Here is a 21404-nt window from a genome sequence, read left to right on the forward strand (position 1 = left end):
GCCTACTGGCCCTTAATAGGGCAGGCTGCCTGTTACAGAGACCAAAAAACACAGTATCTTTTAGAAAAAAAACCTCATGATTTTGGGGCCAATCTCATGATTTGCGGGGGTCTGGGTCATGATTTTTGAACTTTTGGGGTTGGCGATAATGAAATTGCTAATTGCATGGTTTTGCTCATGTCTACTGCTCTGGGTGGCATATTTTTGTTCTCTGTGTTTACTGCCACTTCAGGGACTTCATGGGTTCAATTATGACTTCCAGAGCCAGAATGGCATAAAGGGCAGGTGGTGCAGCTAGGTGTGGTGGAATTATTCATGTGAGGCCAAAAGCTTGCTCCCTGTAGCCTTGCTACACATTTGGAAAATGTAAACTTTCACGTCTGCTGGTTCATTGCTCCTGACAAAATGTGGAGCACAAGTAAGGAAAACAGGACCCTGATATGCCCCTTTACACTGAATAATGGCAGACTTAACATGTTTCTCTGCTTCTCCCACCGTCTTTTCCATGCTTTCTTCCATGCCCAGATGCATGGCATACCATCCCAAGCTGGTCTGCAAAGCCTCTATCCTCTCCTTTTAAATTCCTCCTGAAGACCCACGTCTTTCATGATTCCTACAAGTTGGCCATTAGTCTTCTTATTCACTGTGTTCGTATATCTCATGAAAAGAACGCTCTGTGCTTTATTATGCTGTGCACTAACCTCTCTGAGTAAGTATGTAATCTTACTGTTGCCCCATCCTCCCTCCCTCGCCTGCTCTAGGGTCACACTATTTCTCTCATTGCATCATTTTCCAAAAGTAATCTGTAAGATGCTTGGGGCCAGGCGCTTTTAATTTAATTCTGTTTTCTTCTTTCTGCCAAGGGAGGCACCTAACAAACTTTTGGGCACATTTATGATAATACAATATAAGCCTTTGCCATTTGAGAACAAGAAGAATTGCTGTTACCTGTTCCATCAGTGGGATTTATAGCATCTTTGCTGGCCAGTCAGTTGCGTGGAAGACTCTCATATACATATACGTGTAGATTCACATATAGCTGTGATATTCCAGCTAGCAGAAGGCAGTGATACAACTTCTGACAGTCTAATCTCCAAAACTGAAAACCACCTGTGTGCAGGATACCCAGCTCTTGCTGGCCCTGGTGGGCAAAGAGTTGTGGGGCTGAACCTGGATTGCTCACGTAGGGATTGAGCTGGGGACCTCTACAGCTTAGTGCAGGGATGGGCAAACTTTTTGGCCCGAGGGCCACATCTGGGTATGGAAATTGTATGGTGGGCCATGAACGCTCACGAAATTGGGGTTGGGGTACAGAAGGGGGTGAAGGCTCTGGCTGGGGGGTGCAGGCTCTGGGGTGGGGCCAGAAATGAGGAGTTCAGGGTGCAGGAGAGGGATCAGGGCTGGGGCACAGGAGGAGGCCAGGGGTGCAGGCTCTGGGTGGCACTTACCTCAAGCAACTCCTGGAAGCAGCAGCATGCTGCTTCCGGGAGCAACTTTTGACCTGGCTCCCCAGCTGGAGTGTGGGAGCAGGGCAAGCCCCAGACCCTGCTTCCAGCAGAAGCTCAAAAGCCGGATTAAACCGTCTGGAGGGCCAGATGTGGCCCGTGGGCCATAGTTTGCCCACCCCTGGCTTAGTGCATGAGCCTCTACTGCCTGAGCTAACAGCCAGCTGGACCCTAGCTAAGGATGTAGAGCAGACTCATTAATCTCTAAATGGTCCTGGGGCCGCGAGAGGAGACAGAACCCAACACTCAGGAGGTGCGTGGGGGGCATGAACCCCTCAGATGCCCCAGCACCAAAGCCGTCTCACTATGGGGCGGGGAGGCATGCCTCCCCCAACTTTCCAGCATGAAATCCGCAGTGTGTGTGTGGGGGGGAGTGGGGGACACAACCCCTCCCCTACCTTTCGGGGCGGGGGGGGGGGGTCCACAGCAACCTTCCCGGCCCCACGCTGAGGTAACAAATCCCTACCGCCTCAGCCCGGGGGACACGGAACTCCCTGCGACGGGGGGACAAGGCAGCGCCCGGGAGAAGAGGGTGGGGTGAATTGAGACACGTGTCGGGGGCATGGGGGCTGGGGTGATCGGGGGGGGGGGGATGTGGACGCGTGCGAGGAGGGGCGGGGGGGGAAATGTGTGACCGGAAGTCGGGTTCCCTCCCGCGCCTGACTTCCTGTTTGGTCCGTAACCAAGGGCTTCCCGTTGCTAAGGGAGCTGGCGGCGGAGCCTGTGCCAGGGAGCCGGAGCCGAGGGGGCTGCAGGGACCCCAACGCCCCAACATGAGCAGTGGCGACGCCGACAGCGGCTCCTCCGCCTCGGTCCTGGCCGAGCTGGACTGGGACGATGGGTTCGCCATCCCCGTGGCCAACGCGGAGAACAAGGCGCTGGAAGAGGAAGTGAGTGGGAAGGCTGCAGCCCGACAGGGGGACACGAACACCCCCCCCCCTCGGCTCACCAGGAACGGGGCATGAACCCGACCCCCCGCCGGAGGACTGACGCCTCCCCGACTCGCCAGCGAGGGAGGGACACGGATCCCCCTCCCCTCCAGCGGGAGGGAGACATGAATGGACCCGGCCCCGGCCCCTAACGGCGGGCGGGGCGGAATACGAACCCTCCCCCCCCCAGGGAAGTGGGGGGACATGAAGCATCCCCTTGCCTGCTCACTGGGGTTCGAACCCCTCCACGGGTCCTAGGCTAGGGCCCCCATTAGGAAACACCCCCCAAAACACCCCACCTGGGGTTCCCTAGGGAAGAATCTATCCCAGGCCAGGGCCCTCCCCCGCGGGGGCTCATGCAGCTAATGCTACTCTTCAGTTTATGCACTGACCCAATGGCCCAGCAGCATGGTGCTGTGCTACTGGGGGCACCTGTTGACAGCTGACTTATAAATCCCAAGGGCTACCCACACATAAAGCTCCCATGGCATTTTTCACAAGAGGAGTAGGGTTAAAGTATGTCCGAGACAAACTCTTCATCCTTCCCTCTCCTTCTAGGCTGGTCCTGAGTTTGTCATCTTCAGCTATTCTTTACTGAGGTCCTGATCCATGCAGGGACATTCTTATAACCTCAATGTCCTATTAGTCTTCCTGCACAGATCTCGTGATCTCTCAGGACATGGGCTTGATTCACCATTACCCTACACTTCATACAGTTATTTACACCAGTGCACAACAGAAGTAATGTGCTACAGAATTAGAAAAATAAGTTTCACACCCACTTTGCACTAGTTAAAATGACTGTGCCAGGTGCAAGAGAAGGATGATGAGGCTCTTTAATTTGTAAAATTAATATACACCTGTTATATACAATGACTGAACAACAGCATATGTAACTATATTCTGGCCCCTGGTAATTTCAGTTGGATGCGGTATTCTTCGGTTCCTGCCGTAAACTGCATAATATTGTTATGCACTTACTGTTAAACACTGGAAGATCCACTTGCAAGAACAGAGCTATACTTCATATAATCAGTTACTTAGGATGCATTTGGATAAAAGATGCTATATAAATAAATGATAAACATAATTCCATGTCACATTGGGTTATCTTTTAAGGCATAAGTAACATTACTTTTTTAACATTTTTATTATTTAGACCAACTATATTTATTTTTCTCTTCCTTCATTTTTAAAGAAATGAAGTCTATTGTCTATATTTGTGTGGTTTACATTATACAGTTTATATATTGTAAACAGGCAAGTATTGCTTGTTAAATAGTATATATTGCTTTCTGAAGATATATTCAATAAACTAGTAGATTTTGTTTGTTTACAGCTGCAAAAGTTGCAGAAAGAAAAAGCAAACCTAAAAAATCAGTTGACTGATTTTGAAGAGCGTATTGAGGCAATGACATCACATTTGAAAAACGTCAGACAGGAGTTCAACTTTACACAGGTAAATTGTTGTAACTAGTAGATCCTCCTTATCCAGTTTAGAATTCTGCCTGATATTTTTCTCTAATTTGTACACACATCTACTTGTCTGAATACATTTTACTACTGATGAGAGACCTCAGAGCCTTCCAGTACTTGCCTAGGAAATAAATGAAGGCATGTCTCAAAAATATTATTAAATTAATGAAAAATGAATAAATAATTATTGTGCATGGAATGAAGGCACAGATTTTAGGATAGTTTGGCAATGGGTACTTACAGAAGTAATAGATAGATAAGTCTGACCCAGGGGGAAAAAAAAAACTGTTTCAATCTGGAAAAAAAAAATTGTAAAAGGAGAATGTTTTTATTGATCAGAAGATGGTTAATTGCCAAATGCTAATGGGGACTTAATTCTTGAAAAGTGAAACAAGACTATAAGGGGAGAGAGAACTCTGCTTTACACTCTGAGAGACATATGACTAGGACATATGGGCCCAAATTTTCAGATAAATGCATTAGATAAATACATCTAATCTAGGGATCTCAGCTGTTGTGACTGCACATGTTAGCAAATGAGGCTGTCTCTGAGTATCTAGAACCCAAACCCTATAGGATTTTATAGATCAGTATTAACAGCTTGAATTGCACTCGGACCAAATTGGGATCCAGCGTAGACCTTGGTATGAGATACCATTAATGATATAAAAAAGTTGTTTTTCTAAAAAGGTGCATAAATGAATTCTGTAACTTTCTATTGTTTATAGCATGGAACTGGGACTCAGGAGACCTGAGGCCTGCCTCTCACCTTACTTAAACCACTATAAATTAGGAACTACTCCACTCAGATCAATGGAGTTACTGGTTTCACACCAGTATGAGGGTATGTCTACTCTGCAATGTCTACCCACGGCTGGCCCTGTCAGCCGAGTTGGGCTCAGGCTGCAGAGCTGTAAAATTGCAGTGTAAATGTTCCAGCATGAGTTCTGGGACCCGTCCCACTCACAGAATCCCAAAGCTCTTAACTCCAGCCTGAGCCTAACTGTCTGTACTGCAATTTTCCAGACCCACAGCCCAACAAGCCCAGCTCAGCTGATGTGGGCCAGACACAGATGTGTAATTCTAGCGTAAACATACCTTGACAGTTCAAAATCAGATTTCTGGACTTTGTTCCCTAATCTGGCACCAATTTGCTATGTGATCTGTAGAAAGACATTACCCTTCAGTGCCTCCATTTCCCCATCTGTGAAAATGAGTACTATTTAACCACTTTCTTAAAGCATTTGAAGAACATCTGTTGAAAGTTACCAAATGCAGACTATATTTTACTGGGACCTCCTGATAGGCTTTTAGCAGCTTCATAACTTTATTTTGACTATATCAGTTCTTTAGAGTTTCATCTGATAAAAAATATGACTTACCTCATGGAGTCTCCACAGAGATTTCACTTTGTCATCCACTGTGAAGATTACTTCTCATTCAGGAGGCAAAAAATTATTTTCTATTCCCTACTGCTGGAAAATCCTCCGGAGTTGCAGAGAGCCTGATTTGTTTGGGTTAGTGTGCAGGTGTGAGGTGGTGTTGGTGGCCTGTGATATACTAGACTAGATGAGTTGGTGGTCCCTTCAGGCCTTAAACTCTGTGATTAGTTATGTGGCTAAGAGTTAAGGCTCAAATTTTCAAATGATTAGTGGTTTAGGGTGCCTCTGTTTTTGGATACCCAACTTCACATACTTTAAAGGAGCCCAATTTACACAGGTGGGTGCTCAGAACTTTCTGAAAATGAACCCCTTTAAGGAGTCTCAGGCTGGACCCCCCCAAATCACTAAATCACAGCCTATGATTTCAAATGGATGTCTGAGAAGAAACTCTCAGTAATGAATCTACTGATACAACCCATGTGAAAGGGCACTGAGAGACTGATAGATGGCTTCCTTGCAGCTGAACAGCCTCTTAGTTTTAATGTGCTAGATGCAAGTTTTAATTAGCAATTGAGATGAAGAACACCATGTGCTCCTTCTTCTGTAAGAGAAGGACTTCCAGTAGGTAAAAGATTGGGTATTGTATAGGGGAAAATATATTAAAGCAATTTTGCGAGACAAAAAGAGGCACCCAGCTGGCATGTGGTAATATCTATGTCAGCTAATCCATCCCAGCTCAAAACAATAGAATACTCTTTGCTGCTTTGCCTCCTGATTCAGACAGAAAGCTACATAATGATGGAGAGACTAGTTTGAATATGATTATCTGTACTGTTGTTTGGTTCTGAACTATAGAACAGTGAAATAATGGATTCTGAATCTTGCATGAAATATTTTTGAATCACTTAGCTAGATAGGGAAGGCTAATCTGAGAACATTTGATAAAGGTCATTGATTTTTTAATATGAATTCCATATCTAAAAGTCCAAACACCGGTATATGGAGTTGCTCTGAATTTACACCAATGCAAATCAGACTCTGAATTTCAAAAGCCTCCATACACATTTTTATTTTAGTTCTGTAAAATCCCTAGATGTAAATTTCATAGTTTTATATCAGTGTTACCTTTATTAGAGTTCTGATTCTGGTGAAATAATAAAAATGGTATTGCGTGTTAAATGCCTGTTAACGATTCCATGCAAAATAATGAACTATATTATTCTATAGTCTCTTTACAGAGCCAGAGAGAATGAAATTGAAACCGAAGAGCACTTTAAAGCCCTTGCTGAGAGAGAGCTTGGACGTCTCAAAAAAGAGATTCAACGGCTGGAAAATCAGATGGTTTCCTTAAGGGAAAAAAAAAATAGTCAAGAAGTAAGATTCAAAAATATTGTAAAATGTAACCTGTTCTGTTTATCACTATTCTTCTTGCAATGAGTAGTGTTTTTTCCTTAGACAAATGAGGTCATAAGACAACAATTTTAACAATAGTACTTGTTGATGGAGCACGAATGCCTGTGATGTCCCACAAATATTTATGACCCAGTCCTTCAGCCCTTGCTCAGGAACATGTTAAGAGTTTTGTGTTAGTAAGAACTGGAGAACAATCACTTACCATGTCTTTTCTTCTTTTCAAACCATGAGGCTAACTTTTATTCCTTCAGGTTGGCTGTCTTCCTTTTTGTTGACTCTCTTTGGTGCTCAAAATGGCCAGATCCTCCTCCTGGCTGTACAAGGCCGGATTCTGCCATTCCCTCTCACATTGGGAAGTCCCCTCTCAGTCACTTGGCACCACTCTTGGAGTAAGAGTATCCGAATTTGGCTCTTTGGTTGGGGTTGGGGTGGGGGTGAGGGGGCGTAAACTGCATTAAATGATGAGTTGGATCAATTTCTCACCAAGCGTGTATTAACTCCAGATAATAGAATAGGCATCTTGTGCCAAAGGTTCACTCACCTCAGGTTAAGACAATTTTTTTCTTTTTTAGGTTTATGGAAACTTAATTGCCTTGGTTCTTTTTAATGCCAGGACCATATACTGACATTATTCAAACTGAAGACATTTGCCATAGAAAAAGACTCATCCACTTAACAGTCTGGTCTTCAGACACCACTAAATTCCCAAGACTAGTCCGTATCCACTTACATTGTCTGTTTTGATTTTGTGCTTAGAAAGATAATACATAACTTAAAATTTAATTTCTCTCAAACTTTTCCAGAATAATATATTCAAAGCCACGCAGAAGCTGGAAGCCTTAAGATGCCAGATGAACTGGGATCAGCAAGCTCTGGAGGCCTGGTTAGAGGAATCAGCTCATAAAGACAATGATGCAGTCACAATCCAGAAGTATGCTCAAGAGGATGATGGGAAATTAAGAGTATGTAGATATACCATTTAAAAAAAAAACATTATAATATGTATATTTTCAACAGGAACATAAGGCTAATTTTAGCATCTAAGGATTTGTCATGTCATCAGGTTAGGTAGACTGAGACAGAGAGAGAGGCAAGACATTTTGTTCAACAGCACTTTTAATCTATGATGGTTTTCCATTTAGTACATCAATGAAATTTCATTTAAATTCTTTTTTAAAGGTTATATAGGTGACTGTTTTTATAAAGGGCTAAAATGCACAATTTAATACTTATTAGAATTTGTTTGTTCTGCTAGATAAGGCTGACGTTTACCCTGAAAGTACATAAGTATTTAATTATGGCCAGTAGTCACCGTGGATAAAATTTTAAACAGAACTTCATGCTGAATTCAATAGGAAGGTTATCCTAGATCTAGGACATATGACCCTCTGAAAAAACAAGTGCAAGTAATTTAGATGTTCCTGTTTAAACTAGAACTGAACTGCTTAATATCAATGAGGATAAAATAAGGCTATTTGAATAAAATTGACCAGAGAAATGAAAGACTGATATTAAATATAAAGTAGACGCATCAAGCAACTAGTTCAAAATTCATAGATGGTTCTCAAGTAGCTTATCGCTTAGGAAAAGAGTATTTTTGTTGATAAATGTAAGTGTTCTTTGCACACAGTTCAAATTAAAGCTAATTTTATTGTCATGTTTATTGAATGAATAGACAATTCAGATACCATAGCTTACCCAAATAGTCCCATTGATGTTAAAGGGACTATTTCTATGAGTTAGGGCTGCTTGCATGAGCAAAGGTTTACAAGATCGGACCCTTAGCTTTTTATGCATTTCAAACGCATGACATAGATGTCGTCTCATTAACTCCCAACTTAACTGTAGCAGAGCTTTGTATTTATTTATAATTAATTAACTATGTTAGTCCTTAAATCATTTCATTTCAGGTGCTGACCCAACAGATAGAAAAGATGACTATGGAAGCTAATCAGAAACACAAAATTCTTGACAATGAGCTTACAGAAACCATAAGTGCTCAGGTTTGTGTATGAAGCAAATGAAGATTATTTTCCGTATTTGAAGTACTTCTTAAAATTAGAAACCATTGCTAATAGGGCTTCACTTCTTTACAGATGGAGCTGGATAAGGCAGCTGAAGATTTTCGCAGAGTTCACCATGAAAGGCAAGAGCTGATCAGACAGTGGGAAAGTACAATAGAGCAGATGCAGAAAAGAGATCAAGAAATAGATCACTGTGCTTTGGTAAACCATGTATTCAGAGTTTGCTTTATATAAATAGTGGGCCTAACCTTGCACCAATAATGAAAATGGTGCTATTGTCTCAAATAGAAGAACATTAAAAACATAATGGGCCGTATCCTATTCCTTTCTGCATTGGTCTTCTTTACATTTCACTCAGCTGTTTCAAATTTAAGATATATTACAGAAGATTACCTACACAGTTGCATTGCATTGCATCATTTTGATAAATATTCTTAGTCTTAAAGGGGTGTCTGTAAAGCTAAGTAAAGTCCCTCTCAACTTAAGCGATACTCTTCTGCACTACCATACAGGAGTCTCAGGTTTAATTTTCAGTTCCAGTCTGACGTTCCCTGTTCCATCAGGAGCTAGAGTGCCTTGCAACTTCTGATAATGTTCCCTCTGTCTTGTCTTATCAGCACTAAGAGCAGGTAGACTTCTACCCATTCCTCTTAGAAAAGGACAGTGGGCTGCAAAAGAGGGGGGAGGGGGAAATTACAGGTCTGGGACATGATTCAAAGGGAAAATAGGGGAATTAATTTTTAGATTTCTGACAGATATGATTTCTGCCGTCATGTGCATGTGTGGCCCCTATAAAGGTCAGTTGGAGTTAGTGCTTTCTAAGGTCAGAATTTAGCCCTAAGAGCTTGCTACAAACATGAATCAACATTAGCACTTTTTAAAAAGCCTTTCAAAAAGTGTTGTTTTGATTACATTTTACAAGTTAATGCTTGCTTCTATTATTTGTCACCTTTCTCATTCTCTTAGAGCCTCGAGATTTATGTTTCTGTCCTAGAAAAAAAAGCTATAATGAAAGGGGGTTAAATAACGCACATTCTCTTTTGTTTTATATGTATTGAATTTGAAATGTGTGTAGAAATAAACATGGGTATCAAAGTGGAATTTTTATAAAGTTTCAGAAGCCTCATATGATAGCTTCAGATTTTGGAAAAGGTGTCATATGTCTGAAAGAAGATTCTGCACTAAATCTCAGCTTTGGCTAGTATGAAATTGCCCTGAAAAACAGGGGAACTTCAGCTTTGCATGTTGTTCACATTTGGGTTAGGAAGCTCTGTGGGAAAAAGTGTTTTGAATTATTATTATTATTATACAACAGTAAACAATATAATAAAGAGAAAAAAATCAGGAGGAATCATTTAGAATGTGAGTTAATGTAGAAACTTAGCTGGAATAACTTGAGCTCTTTAGTACTATAGGCCATATAATTGCTAGTGGCCAGATTCTGCTACCTTTTTTCACATACTCTGCAATTAGTCCTGTTGATTTATTTTTTGATTAAAATAAGCAGTTATGATTCTTAATATAGGGACCGGATCAGCTAAGAGAGATGGTGCCATTTTTTTGCCGTCACTTTTCAAAGAACATGAAATTAATTGTTGTACACTATTGTTTCACCAATATCTAAGTTCTTGCTGAGCCATTTTACTTATTCTTTAAGAACAACAAAATCCACCATTTCCTAAAATCTGCTGTGCTAAAACCCTTACGCACACCTTGGTCATCATTTGTCATGGCTATGAATTATTACTATTATTGTAACCTCCTCTATGCCCTCTCCCCTGTTCTGGTCTATTAAAATGCTGTTTATGCCTATAACCTCTTCCTTTCCTGTCACTTTGAGCGTGTCACTGTTCTATGTAAGTTTACAGTGATTTTTAATACTGAGAGAGAGAACTGGAATAGAAGTTGCCTATCCAAAATATTTTCAGTATTTTATGTTGCTAAATAGGAGTTCAATGAGTCACATATCAAAGGAAATTATTTCATGGTGCTGCAATACCTAGGTTACCACATACTATTGCATTAAAGTATATTTTGATTTGTTTCTTTTTACTATTAATCATTTTTGAGGTAAAGCAATAGCCAAAAACAAAGAGTAACAGTCTTACGGCAATGCTTGTTGCATTATTTAAAACACTTGAAATGTTTTTTATTCTGCTAGTTATTAGCCCAGGTAAGACAGGAGATCCGAAAGAAAGAAGATGTGATTAAAGAGAAGATTCGTTTTTTGGCAAACGAGACTGGGAATAACGTGGAGTATGAAAAGAGAATTTCTGTTGCTGACCGGCAAGCTGCCAAACTCCGATTAGATTACCAAAACCAAGATGCTTACAGAGTTCAACTCCAGGATGAGGTAATAGCGACTAAATGCTTCAGGGAAAAGTAAAAAATAAAAAAAAAAAACATAACTTTTAATTAATGAAACGAATGTGACAGCAAAAATGCAGAAATATATGGTGACCTCTCTCATTTTCTGATACAGTCCTTATGTTGTAACAAAATGTCTGCAATTGCCAATGCAGTGCGGGGTATTGGAGTTTGAATCCTGAGCTTGGTCTTTGGCTGGTAATGCTGCAGAGGAGGAAGCATGTAGCCATTGAGAAAGGAAGTGCCTTGTATTACTGCGTTGCCTTCCAATGGCTGGTTCAAATGTTTCCCTTAAATAGTATCCAGCCTGTGACAGTGACTACTAGATGCTTCAGAGTATAATGCCCCATCTTTACCACACATATCATGCATCTAATTTTGTAGTACTGTAACATGGTGAAAAAAAAATGTCTTCACTTCTCCAGATGATCACCATTTTATGCTCTGAAGAATGAGGGCTGACAGCCCTTGTAATTTTGTCCTAATTAAAATAACTGTAGAGGCTTTTCATTTTCATAAAGCTACCCAATAAAGAGGCAATATGGGGTAGTGGGTTGCTACATCTGTAAAAATGGGAACAATACCTGCATCCCTCCTTCAAAGGTGTATTTTGAAGATTAAACAGCTAACGTTTGTAAAGACGTTGGAATGTATAAAATGCTAAGTATTGTTCTCTTGCTGAACTATTTACTTCAATTATATCTTGCTGAAAAAAGTTCCACAGGTTAATTTTGTGTGGCATAAAAATATTTCCCTTTATAGAATCATAGACTTTGAGGTCAGAAAGTACCATTATGATCATAAAACTTATTGTTTAATTTTTATGAATAGTCTGTGTGTCCTCGTACCTCAGAATCCTCCGTTAGTTTAACCAAAGTAATGTTGTGCAATCAGCAGAGTTTGGGCCAGCACTAATTGTTGGATTCACACCATCGCTAGTGCCCATATGGAGCCTCATTGAAGTCATTGGAACGCCACATAAGCACAAGGGTTTACTCACACAGATGCAGTTGCAGTATCTGGTCCCATTCTTTCTTCTTGATAATTAATTAATTAAAAATATATAGGGTCAGATTCTCACCTGCTGTAAATCAGTCTGATTTCATGGGTTTTGCCAATTTACACAAGTTGAGAATCTGGACCTTTTTTTTTTTTTCCATTTAGAGAAAACACTTTAAAACTATCTAGAATAATCTTCGCTTTGTAGAAATACAGGTTTGTTAGCAACACTAGCAAATGTTTTGACATTTTTGATGGGGCACCGAAGGCGGATTGTTAATATTTATATACTTATAAAAGAAAGTATTATCCCGTTTCAGTGTTGGTAATGCTTAACAGTAAGTGAGCTTTCTGAAAATTAATTGTTTATAAATGTACTAAAATGTTCCACACTACAAAATAGAGTAAATGATCCTTTTTACTTTATTTATTTATTAGCTGGATACTTTAAAAGCCACTGTGGACAGAACTGCTTCTGATTTAGAATCTCTGAGAACAGAAATGGCCAATCTGAAGAAAGAAATCCAGGAAAAACACATCAGGTAAGAAAGATAAACTCTTAGAAAAAGTTTATAACATTCTGTAACAATCAGATCTTTGATGAAGTTATTCATACCAAGGAACCTTAAACAATGTTGGACACTTAAGTAGTCAACTAGCAGGATATTTTGTGACACAGCTAGACTGTCCTAGTTACTCTTTGGACTAAATAGCCTTGAAATACTCTGTGAGTCTCATCTCAGTTGAGGGGGGGGGGTGAAATCTGTGTGGGCCCTGGCTGTCATCTTATTTTTTGTTTAGTTTATAAAATTGTGGTAATAGTGTCCATAACAGTTGTCTGAGACAGACCTAAGCACTCTACACACTTACATGCCTTTCGATGAATATAATGAATTGCTTTATTAGATTCACTTCTCAAGCAACTGTTCTGTTCTAAACATTTTTAGACATTCTTAAATGTCAAGCAACTGTTCTAAACATTTTAGTGTTTTGTGTGTACCCTTCATTTCAACTCATGGTGCCTTATAATTTTGTTCAGGCTAAACCATGTTAAAGATCAGAATGTGCATCTTTCAAATAAACTGAAGTTTGTGACTGAGAAGACATTGAGTTTAGAAGAAAAAGCTTTCAGGATGGAAGAAATACTAAAAGAAGAGGAGAAAATTGTTAAAGTAAAACCTTTTAGACAATATCTGCCACTTAGGATTAATGTGGACTTTACAGGTTGTGTTTCGGACAAGCATTTATGTATGGATTAAAATTGAATTTATTTATTAATTAATATGGCCTGCAGCCATTCCCCCTCAAACGTTAAAGTACGCAATATTCAGTTGGGTCAGGACTTGGATAGGAGATCCCTAGGGAAAGCCTTGGTGTTGTGCAAAGTGGTATGTGGATTTGATAGGTGGCATTCTTCCCTCCGAATTGGTACTGAATCAAGGCATGGTATTGAGGGGGCACTGTGAAGTGGAACTGCCATCTTTCAGATCAGATGAAACCTAGATCTTGATCACTTGTGGTTATTAAACATCCAGTAGAATTTCTAGACAAAGGTCATTTAATCCCAGATTTGTGGCTAAATTTTAAGGAGCTATCACTAGAAATGGGCAGAGAATATTAATTCCATTTCATGGAGGATTTTAAGATTTTGAAATTTGATTTGGTTCAGCGTCAGAATGAAAACCAAAAAATTCACATTTCTACACAAAATGGAATTACCATTCTCTATCCACCTCTACTGGGAGCCATGGACTCAGGAAGCTCTGTGAGCTTGGGCTGCTTAGGAACTGTGAGTCTGGATGCTCTGGGAGTCTAGGATTTTCAGGTCCTTGGCTCCCTATCAGCCTGACAGATGAGCTTTCCTATACTTTATTTAAAAAATAAATAAAAAAACCACCAAACTCCCTGTTTCCCAATTTGTTAATAATTCTTTATAAATATGTTTAGCCTCTGACATTTCTGATATAAACCTTTGACATTTTGCTTGATGATAGGGTATTGGATGCTCTAAAGTTGTCAGATGACCTCATTACACAAGTGGCAGAACAGGTGTTCTCAAACAAGTGACAAGAAAAACTACAGTCATGCACACCATCTCATATTTTGTTTCTGCCACTTCGTTTTCCCAAACCCTGTCTTATTTTTCAAGCAATAGCTGTGTGAAATGCTGCTCTCATGATAGCATTTGGGACTTATTTCATGAACTTTGCTCTTGTGTTATAAAGTTACTATGTACATTAAATTGCACTTTGAATATTAATACACAGTTTAGAGAAAATGAACCTTAGCTATATACATAGATTAAAAAAATAGGGTTTGCTATTAAAAAAGATTAAATACTGCAGAAAATCTGAAAACTAGCTGGAATTATATAACATTTCTGTAAATTGAAAACTGCATTTGCTTCCTCGTAAATCTGCTCCTAGGGTGGCTAAGCCATTAGCAGGGTTTCTTTACTTACATATGTGGCAGATAACCCAAGCTGACACTGAGCTTGGCAGCTCTACAGCCTTGGGGTAATATTTTAAATAAGATGAACTGTTCTTGAACAATGTCTGTAATTTATTAGTCAGAAGCATGCTTTCCATCAACATTAGGCATGCATGTCTATTTCCCGCATCTATTAATTTACTGTGAAAAGATATTTACTGAGAACAATACAGACAAAATCCCATTCGTCACTTGTGCTTGAGTTTCCTGACGTCTCCTGGACTCTGTAGCAAAGCAGTGTTGTAGGGACTGATTCTTATCTAATGCCCATATCTATTTTGGGGGGACCTCTTTTTAAAAGGAAGAAAATTTTTTTTAAATACATTTAAAAATACAAAAACTGCTTAAGACCTTAATGACTAAGGACCAAATTCTGATCCTACTTGAGATGATAGTTTTGCCTTTTTTTTTTCATTAGTTCAAAAAAATTGGCCCTAACTGGACACATAGGTGGTCATAGAAATTAAAAATAAATATGTTTTAAAAACAAATCTTAAAAAAATCATTTCCTCAGTTAGGGCCTGATCCAAAAGCCATTTCCCATTCACTTCAGTAGGCTTTGGATCAAGTCCATACTTGCCCCCAAGTTACTGAGTTCAGGGTTCAATAATTTTCCTTCAACACTTATTCCAAAAATAAAACTCTCTTTCAACCCTCCTGCCTTCAAGTCATCTCTCAATGTTATTAAAGATGGTGAGAGAAACGCAAAACTTTGAATTCAGGTCTTGGCAAGTAGAAATCCTTTGGTGGTTTTTGTTTGTTTGTTTGTTTTTTAACAGTTAAGCATATTATTTTGTAAATGATTGAAAAATCTTAGCATTTTGGTTCATATATGTTTCTAATACATTTCAGGTCACATTAATGTTTTTTACCTCTCACAATCAGAGTTCAAGATTCTATCCCACTACAGTTGATGACATCTCTAACACCTAAAACAGAGCAAGGAACTGAATTTCCTACTTTGCTTCAGGTGTTAATGGTATCAACTGCAGCATAGAAACCTCATCTTAGGTCCTGGCAGGTATGAAAAGAATGAAGTGATTTTAAAATGTCTGAATATATTTTAAAACAAAACTATATTATATATACATATTCTGTTATACATTTTGATTGTTAAACAATCTTGAAAAAACATATTGTAAGTCATTTGTAAGAAATCAGTACAAAAAAAGCAACCCTATTTTACAGGTGTATATTGGAAGGCAGTGAGGGGTAAGACTGGAAAGAGGCAAGAATTTATAGTTTGCTGAAATGGAGTACAGACTAAAAGGGACAAAAGTCTCTCAAAAGTGCACTCCAGTACTTTTGCAAGGACAAAATTTTAAGAACACATTTTTATCCTCCAAAGTCAAAGACTTTTCAAACCAGCAAACAGTTTCTAAAACTTCTGATACTAAAATTTCATGCTTCCAATACCTCATATGTAGAATATTTTATATGTATCGTTTTTTTTTTCTATGAATGATAAAGACAAATGTGTGTCCCTGCAAGGCATTACCCAAAACTGACTTTTTGTGTTTAATGAGTAATTTGTCATCAGGAAAAAGAAACACAAATGAACAAGTTGAAAGAACTCCATTTCAAGAAAACTCAGGAGTTACAGATACAGGGGGAGAAGGAGAAATCTATTATTGCAGAAATCGAGGGAACCCGAGTATCACTTAAAAACCTTAACAGTCGTTTACGTATACTTGATGCAGACACCTTAAAGCAACAGGAAATCATGTATAATCAGGTAAAAGTGTTAACAAGCCCTCAGTTTCATTTGTGATCGTTCTTTGGGGCTAACATATGAATAGCTTATTTGGGTTTTTTCTGTCTTTAACTGCTTAGAAAATGCAGTTTCTGAAATGATCAGTGCTTGTGATGAGTTCTACAGTTTCATCTCCCCAGGTGCATGAATGAAATTTTGTGTGTGTGTGTATTATTTTTTGTATCTTCTGTTCTCCACTTTAATTTCCCAAATCAATTCTTCACTTTGATTCCTCTGAACTACTGATGCTTCAGGATAAATTTTCGAAGCGATACAAGAGAGGTACATGCCCAAATTCTGTTATTTGCTAATGGGATTTATGTGTATATCTCCTATGCACTACTTTGAAAATTTGCCCCTTTATATCAATTTCCACTGGTACGGCAAGATTGCAACACTGCTGTAAGCCTCCCTATAGCTGACTCCCTATCTGTGCAGTGTGTGCTTTGTTACACTTTTAGGAGATTACTTATGATCCATCATCACACACCAATCATTTAAGAGCATTTTGTTAATGTTTCACATTAAAATGAGAAGGCTATAGGCCGCATATTATTGTAAAATAACAATAGCTTAATTAGGCAACTGTCCTAAAGCCAAAATTTAGTTCCAAAGTTTATATGCAATGATTTAGCATTATAGAAAGAGCTACAATTATTTATCTCAGTCTCTCAATTTTATTTTTTACATATAATTTTAACAGGATTTTTATATCCAGCAAGTGGAACGACGACTCTCACGGTTAAAAGGGGATGTTAATACAGATGAAAGGCAAGTTCTGGAAGCAAAAGTTGCCGAACTTACAAAGACCTTAGAAGAAAAGAAAGAGGCATATAATCTTTTACATGCCCAGCACAAGAAACTTCAGGTAACTTACTTACAACATCATCTTTGCTGATATAAATTCTGGAAATCCTAACAAATTAGTTTAGGGAGATTTTTTCTTTATTCATTAATCTGGTACTAGGATGTGTGAACTTCATGCAAGTTACACAGGTAACCTCACACCGCACTCCTCTGATGTACCTTGTGGGAAATGTATAGCTACTGGACGACTGAAGATTCTTGGCATATACTGGGCTAGATGGACCTTTTGGTCTGACCCAGAATGGCCAGTCTTATGTTCTTATGGCATGAAGGAGGATTTTGGGTTGTGTTGAGCACAAACTTAACTTACTTTACATCTACTTGATCTTCAAGCAATCAGAGCTAAAAATGAAACTTTTCAGATTTGTCTTCACAATAAGGCATCAGTAAGAGACCATTATTCTATGATAATATTGTGCTCCATTGACACTAGCTCTTATGTATTACAATATAATTGCATTGTTTTTGTCCAATTAGGATTTTAGTTTTAAGTTAAAGTTTAAGTCCTTTGTTTAAAGGAAAAAATGTTCACGTTCACAAGCCCAAAGCTGACCCAGTACTTGTACAAACAACTTTTTTCTGTTTTTAAAATGTTGCTCTAGGAGATCTTGTATATCACAATATATGATATGCAAATTATCAATATGCATATGCAAGTTACTTTACTTGCAAGCACAGTTACAGTGAAATGTATAAATGCACCTAACTTGTTTCTACATCAGCCCGTCATGAGTTTGACACACCAATAATTTTGTTTTGTGTGTATATACATATAACTTCTCCTCTCACCCTCAGGTTATCCCCCAAATTTGCGCCTTTATTTTGTTTCTTTTTAAACAATTTTCAAACTATGAACACTTGCTCCTTTAAGTAAAAAAAGTCTAATTTTAAATGAAGCATTGGAGAATATCATGAGTAGTTTATCAACGAGACGCTTAAGAGATAACTTGATCATGGTCTATAATTACCTACATAGGGAGAAGATATTTGATGCTAGAGCAGTGGTTCTCAAACTAGGGCCGCCACTTGTGCAGGGAAAGCCCCTGGCGGGCTGGGCCAGTTTGTTTACCTGCCGCGTCTGCAGGTTTGGCCGATCGCGGCTCCAGGCCAATGGGGCTGCAGGAAGGGAGGCCAGCACATCCCTCGGCCTGTGCCACTTCCCGCAGCCCCCAGAAACAAACCGGCCCGGCCCAGCAGGGGCTTTCCCTGAAGAAGTGGCGGCCCTAGTTTGAGAACCGCTGTGCTAGAGGGCTCTTTAGTCTAATAGACAAAGACACAATAAGATCTAATGGCCAGAAGTTGAAGTCATCGAAGTTCAAACTGGAAATAAGATGCACATTCTGAACTAGTGTAATTAAACATTGAAATAGACATCCAAGGGATGTGGTAAATTCTCCATCACTTGGGAGTCTTACCCAGAATTGGATGTCTTTATATGCTCTATAAAGTTCAACCATAAATGCTGGGGTAGATGCAGTGAAATTGTATGGCCTGTGTTATGTAGGAGGAAAGACTAGATGATCATAATGGTCCCTTCTGGCCTTAAAATCTATGACTGCATGAATATGAAGGTTGTGTATTGGTGTCATAAAAGGGTTGCTTGCACCCCGCCTAAAATATTTCAGTAGCACCATGGACCAGAACCCATTGTGTTAGGCACTGTACAGACAGTACAAAAATATAACAGAGAGCCCCTGTCCTAAGAGTTTATAATCTGTAATTTTTAATTAATTGCTAGTAATTGGTGTAATCTGTTTCCGGGGTCATGAACTAAAAGCCATTTATTTTCTAACAGAGCGATGTCCATTTTATCAAGAGAGCAATGGATAAGACAGGAGAAGAAATGACTGGTCTGATGATCAGAATAGATGAACTAAACCTTTTCAATGACAAATCGGATAAAGAGTTAAAAAAAGCCAAAGCTCTTAAGCAGGTATGATGATAATTTGTGGCTTTTTACTAATGGAAAGTATGAGGTTTTTTATTTTGTTCTGTTTTTTAAGAATAAACCATCTAAACACTCTTAATTAATAGATTGGGGGTTCTTTTCTACTTTCTTTTGTGCAGGGTCATCTCCTGCCAGAGGGAAACCCTCTGGAGTTTCTTGGTCTTTCAGCCTCCCTGTAATACCCAGATCTTCAAAGGAAGGACAATTTCATGGCTATTGTCCCATTAGCTGGTAGTGTCTGGGGAGGGTGTAGAGCAGGGGCCGCCACTTCCCGCAGCTCCCATTGGCTGGGAACGGCGAACCACAGCCACTGGGAGCTGCGAGTGGTAAACAAAGTGTCTTGAGGCCCGCCAGTGGCTTACCATGAACAAGCCGTGAACCAAGTTTGGGAACCCCTGGTGCAGAGGAACTGTAGCCTCTTACCACCTCAAGTTGTAGGGCTCCATTGGGAATTCAGTTATTACTGACTAAGTCCCTTGCATTTATGAAGCAATATCCATTTGGAGGGTGCTTTGTTGCCAGAGGTGTATTACTAACGTTTCTTTGAGAAATCATTAATTTGAAATGAATGCTACTTTCGGATTTAAGTTTTCTCAAAGAAACATCAGTAATACAATAGAATATGGATAGAATATCCATGGAGCTGGCAAGGGATAATGTTGTGGAGAGCAGATGAACCCCAATTGTTCCTTCTACCCAGTCTCCAAAGCCTTGTGGAGCCACAGCTCCAAGATGACCTTACAGAGGGGCTTACATGGACAGGGAAAAGAAGGAGCTAATACTGTTTGGCTAGCATGCCCCAAACCCAGATGTTCACTCTCCAACTTTGAGACTGATGGGATGTTCTGGCTCACTAATTTAAATATCATATAACAAATAGGATGCACCAACTACATATAATAACTGGTTTCCCTTCCACTGTCATCCTTTCTGCAAAAATCTTTTGTTTTTCTTATGGTCTAAAGTCTGAAACTAAGACTTTTTTTGTGTTTGCTTTTTCTTCCTCCCAGCAAGGCTCATCAGCACAACCTTGGGAGTATGAGTTTGGTAATGTAGGTTCTGTATAAATCACAGCTATCCTTTTGTTTTATTTTGACTTCTTAATTAGAACAGATTTTTGTAAAAGTCCTATTCTTCCTTTTGCTGTGAGACACAAGGAAGAGGTGCAAAAGCCCCTGAAGCACTTGAAAAGGTGCAGCAGGAGCTCTGAAACTAGTGCTTCCCTCACCTTTTCCCTGTCCCCAAGAGAACTCTGGGTGGTCGAGGCTCAGCTGAGACTACAGCGTAAGACAATAACCTAAGGCTCAGTGCTGGTTTTTGTGGTATAGAAATACTGTTTAAAGAGTGCTTTACAGGAAACTGGAATTTCTAAAAATGTGTCGGTTTAAAAATAAATCAAGTTGAAAAGCATACCTACCTTTTAATTTTGTATTATTTCTCTCTCTTTTTTTTGGCATTTGATAGGATTTGATGATTGAAGATAATCTCTTAAAATTGGAATTGAAACGTCTTCGAGATACGCTGTACAACAAAGCAGAGCAAGTTCTCTCACTGGAAAAACAAAAGCTACAGTTAAATACAGCTATGGAAGAAAGAACTGAAGAAATTAAGGTTCACAAGGCAATGATTGAATCACAGATAAGATTTGTGGAGCAGGAACGGCAAAGTGTAAGGTAGTTACCATTATTTTCAAAACATTACCTTCAATGTTCTTAACAGTAAATGGAAAATAGAAACACAATACATTAAGATATTATTCAAAATATCCGGGTGAACTGTGTGGTCTGTTTACAATTTTCCTCTCTTAAACATTTCAAAAATCAGCTAGTAGATTCCCTGTCTTTGAGTACAGCATTAATAAATTAATTTCTCAGCCATCATTTTTTAAATCACTTTTATATAGTGTCTTTCATGTGGGATCTAAAAATGTTTACAAAGGGAGGTAGATATTATCCTTATTTCCCAAACAAAAAGACTGAGGATAGTAAGTGACTTGCCCAAAGTCACACAGCTAGTCAGCAGAAGGGTTGGGAATAGAACCTAAGTTTCTTGATGCCAGTCTCCTGCTTTAACCACTAGGCAAATATCTCTTTACTCTCTGCTATCCCCCATCCTATCCTGAACAAGAAATCATCATTTGTCCAATGTGGAAATATGTCATCTGGTATTGTAAGGAATCTGTAATTGCATACCTACTGCCATACAGAATCTCTTTAAGCTCAAGCAATAGAGGTCTGGCTTTTGAAGGCAA

The 21404-nt window shown here is 39.3% G+C and overlaps 1 protein-coding gene across 2 annotated transcripts in view; it reads left to right on the forward strand.

The window, feature by feature from the left end:
• Nucleotides 1–2194: 2194 nt before the first annotated feature.
• CCDC39 (coiled-coil domain 39 molecular ruler complex subunit) overlaps nucleotides 2195–21404 on the forward strand; it is a 29268-nt gene continuing 10058 nt past the window's right edge. For both annotated transcript variants that reach the window (XM_073359295.1, XM_073359296.1), the window contains exons 1-13: nucleotides 2195–2395; nucleotides 3774–3893; nucleotides 6520–6666; nucleotides 7509–7667; nucleotides 8616–8708; nucleotides 8802–8930; nucleotides 10891–11082; nucleotides 12534–12637; nucleotides 13135–13267; nucleotides 16126–16320; nucleotides 17042–17206; nucleotides 19001–19138; nucleotides 20618–20826. In XM_073359295.1, the coding sequence (XP_073215396.1) occupies nucleotides 2279–2395; nucleotides 3774–3893; nucleotides 6520–6666; nucleotides 7509–7667; nucleotides 8616–8708; nucleotides 8802–8930; nucleotides 10891–11082; nucleotides 12534–12637; nucleotides 13135–13267; nucleotides 16126–16320; nucleotides 17042–17206; nucleotides 19001–19138; nucleotides 20618–20826 (1901 nt within the window). In that variant the 5' untranslated portion in view covers nucleotides 2195–2278. The remainder of the gene's footprint in view (nucleotides 2396–3773; nucleotides 3894–6519; nucleotides 6667–7508; nucleotides 7668–8615; nucleotides 8709–8801; nucleotides 8931–10890; nucleotides 11083–12533; nucleotides 12638–13134; nucleotides 13268–16125; nucleotides 16321–17041; nucleotides 17207–19000; nucleotides 19139–20617; nucleotides 20827–21404) is intronic.

Source organism: Lepidochelys kempii, chromosome 9, assembly GCF_965140265.1.
Source record: "Lepidochelys kempii isolate rLepKem1 chromosome 9, rLepKem1.hap2, whole genome shotgun sequence".
Classification (NCBI taxonomy): domain Eukaryota; kingdom Metazoa; phylum Chordata; order Testudines; family Cheloniidae; genus Lepidochelys; species Lepidochelys kempii.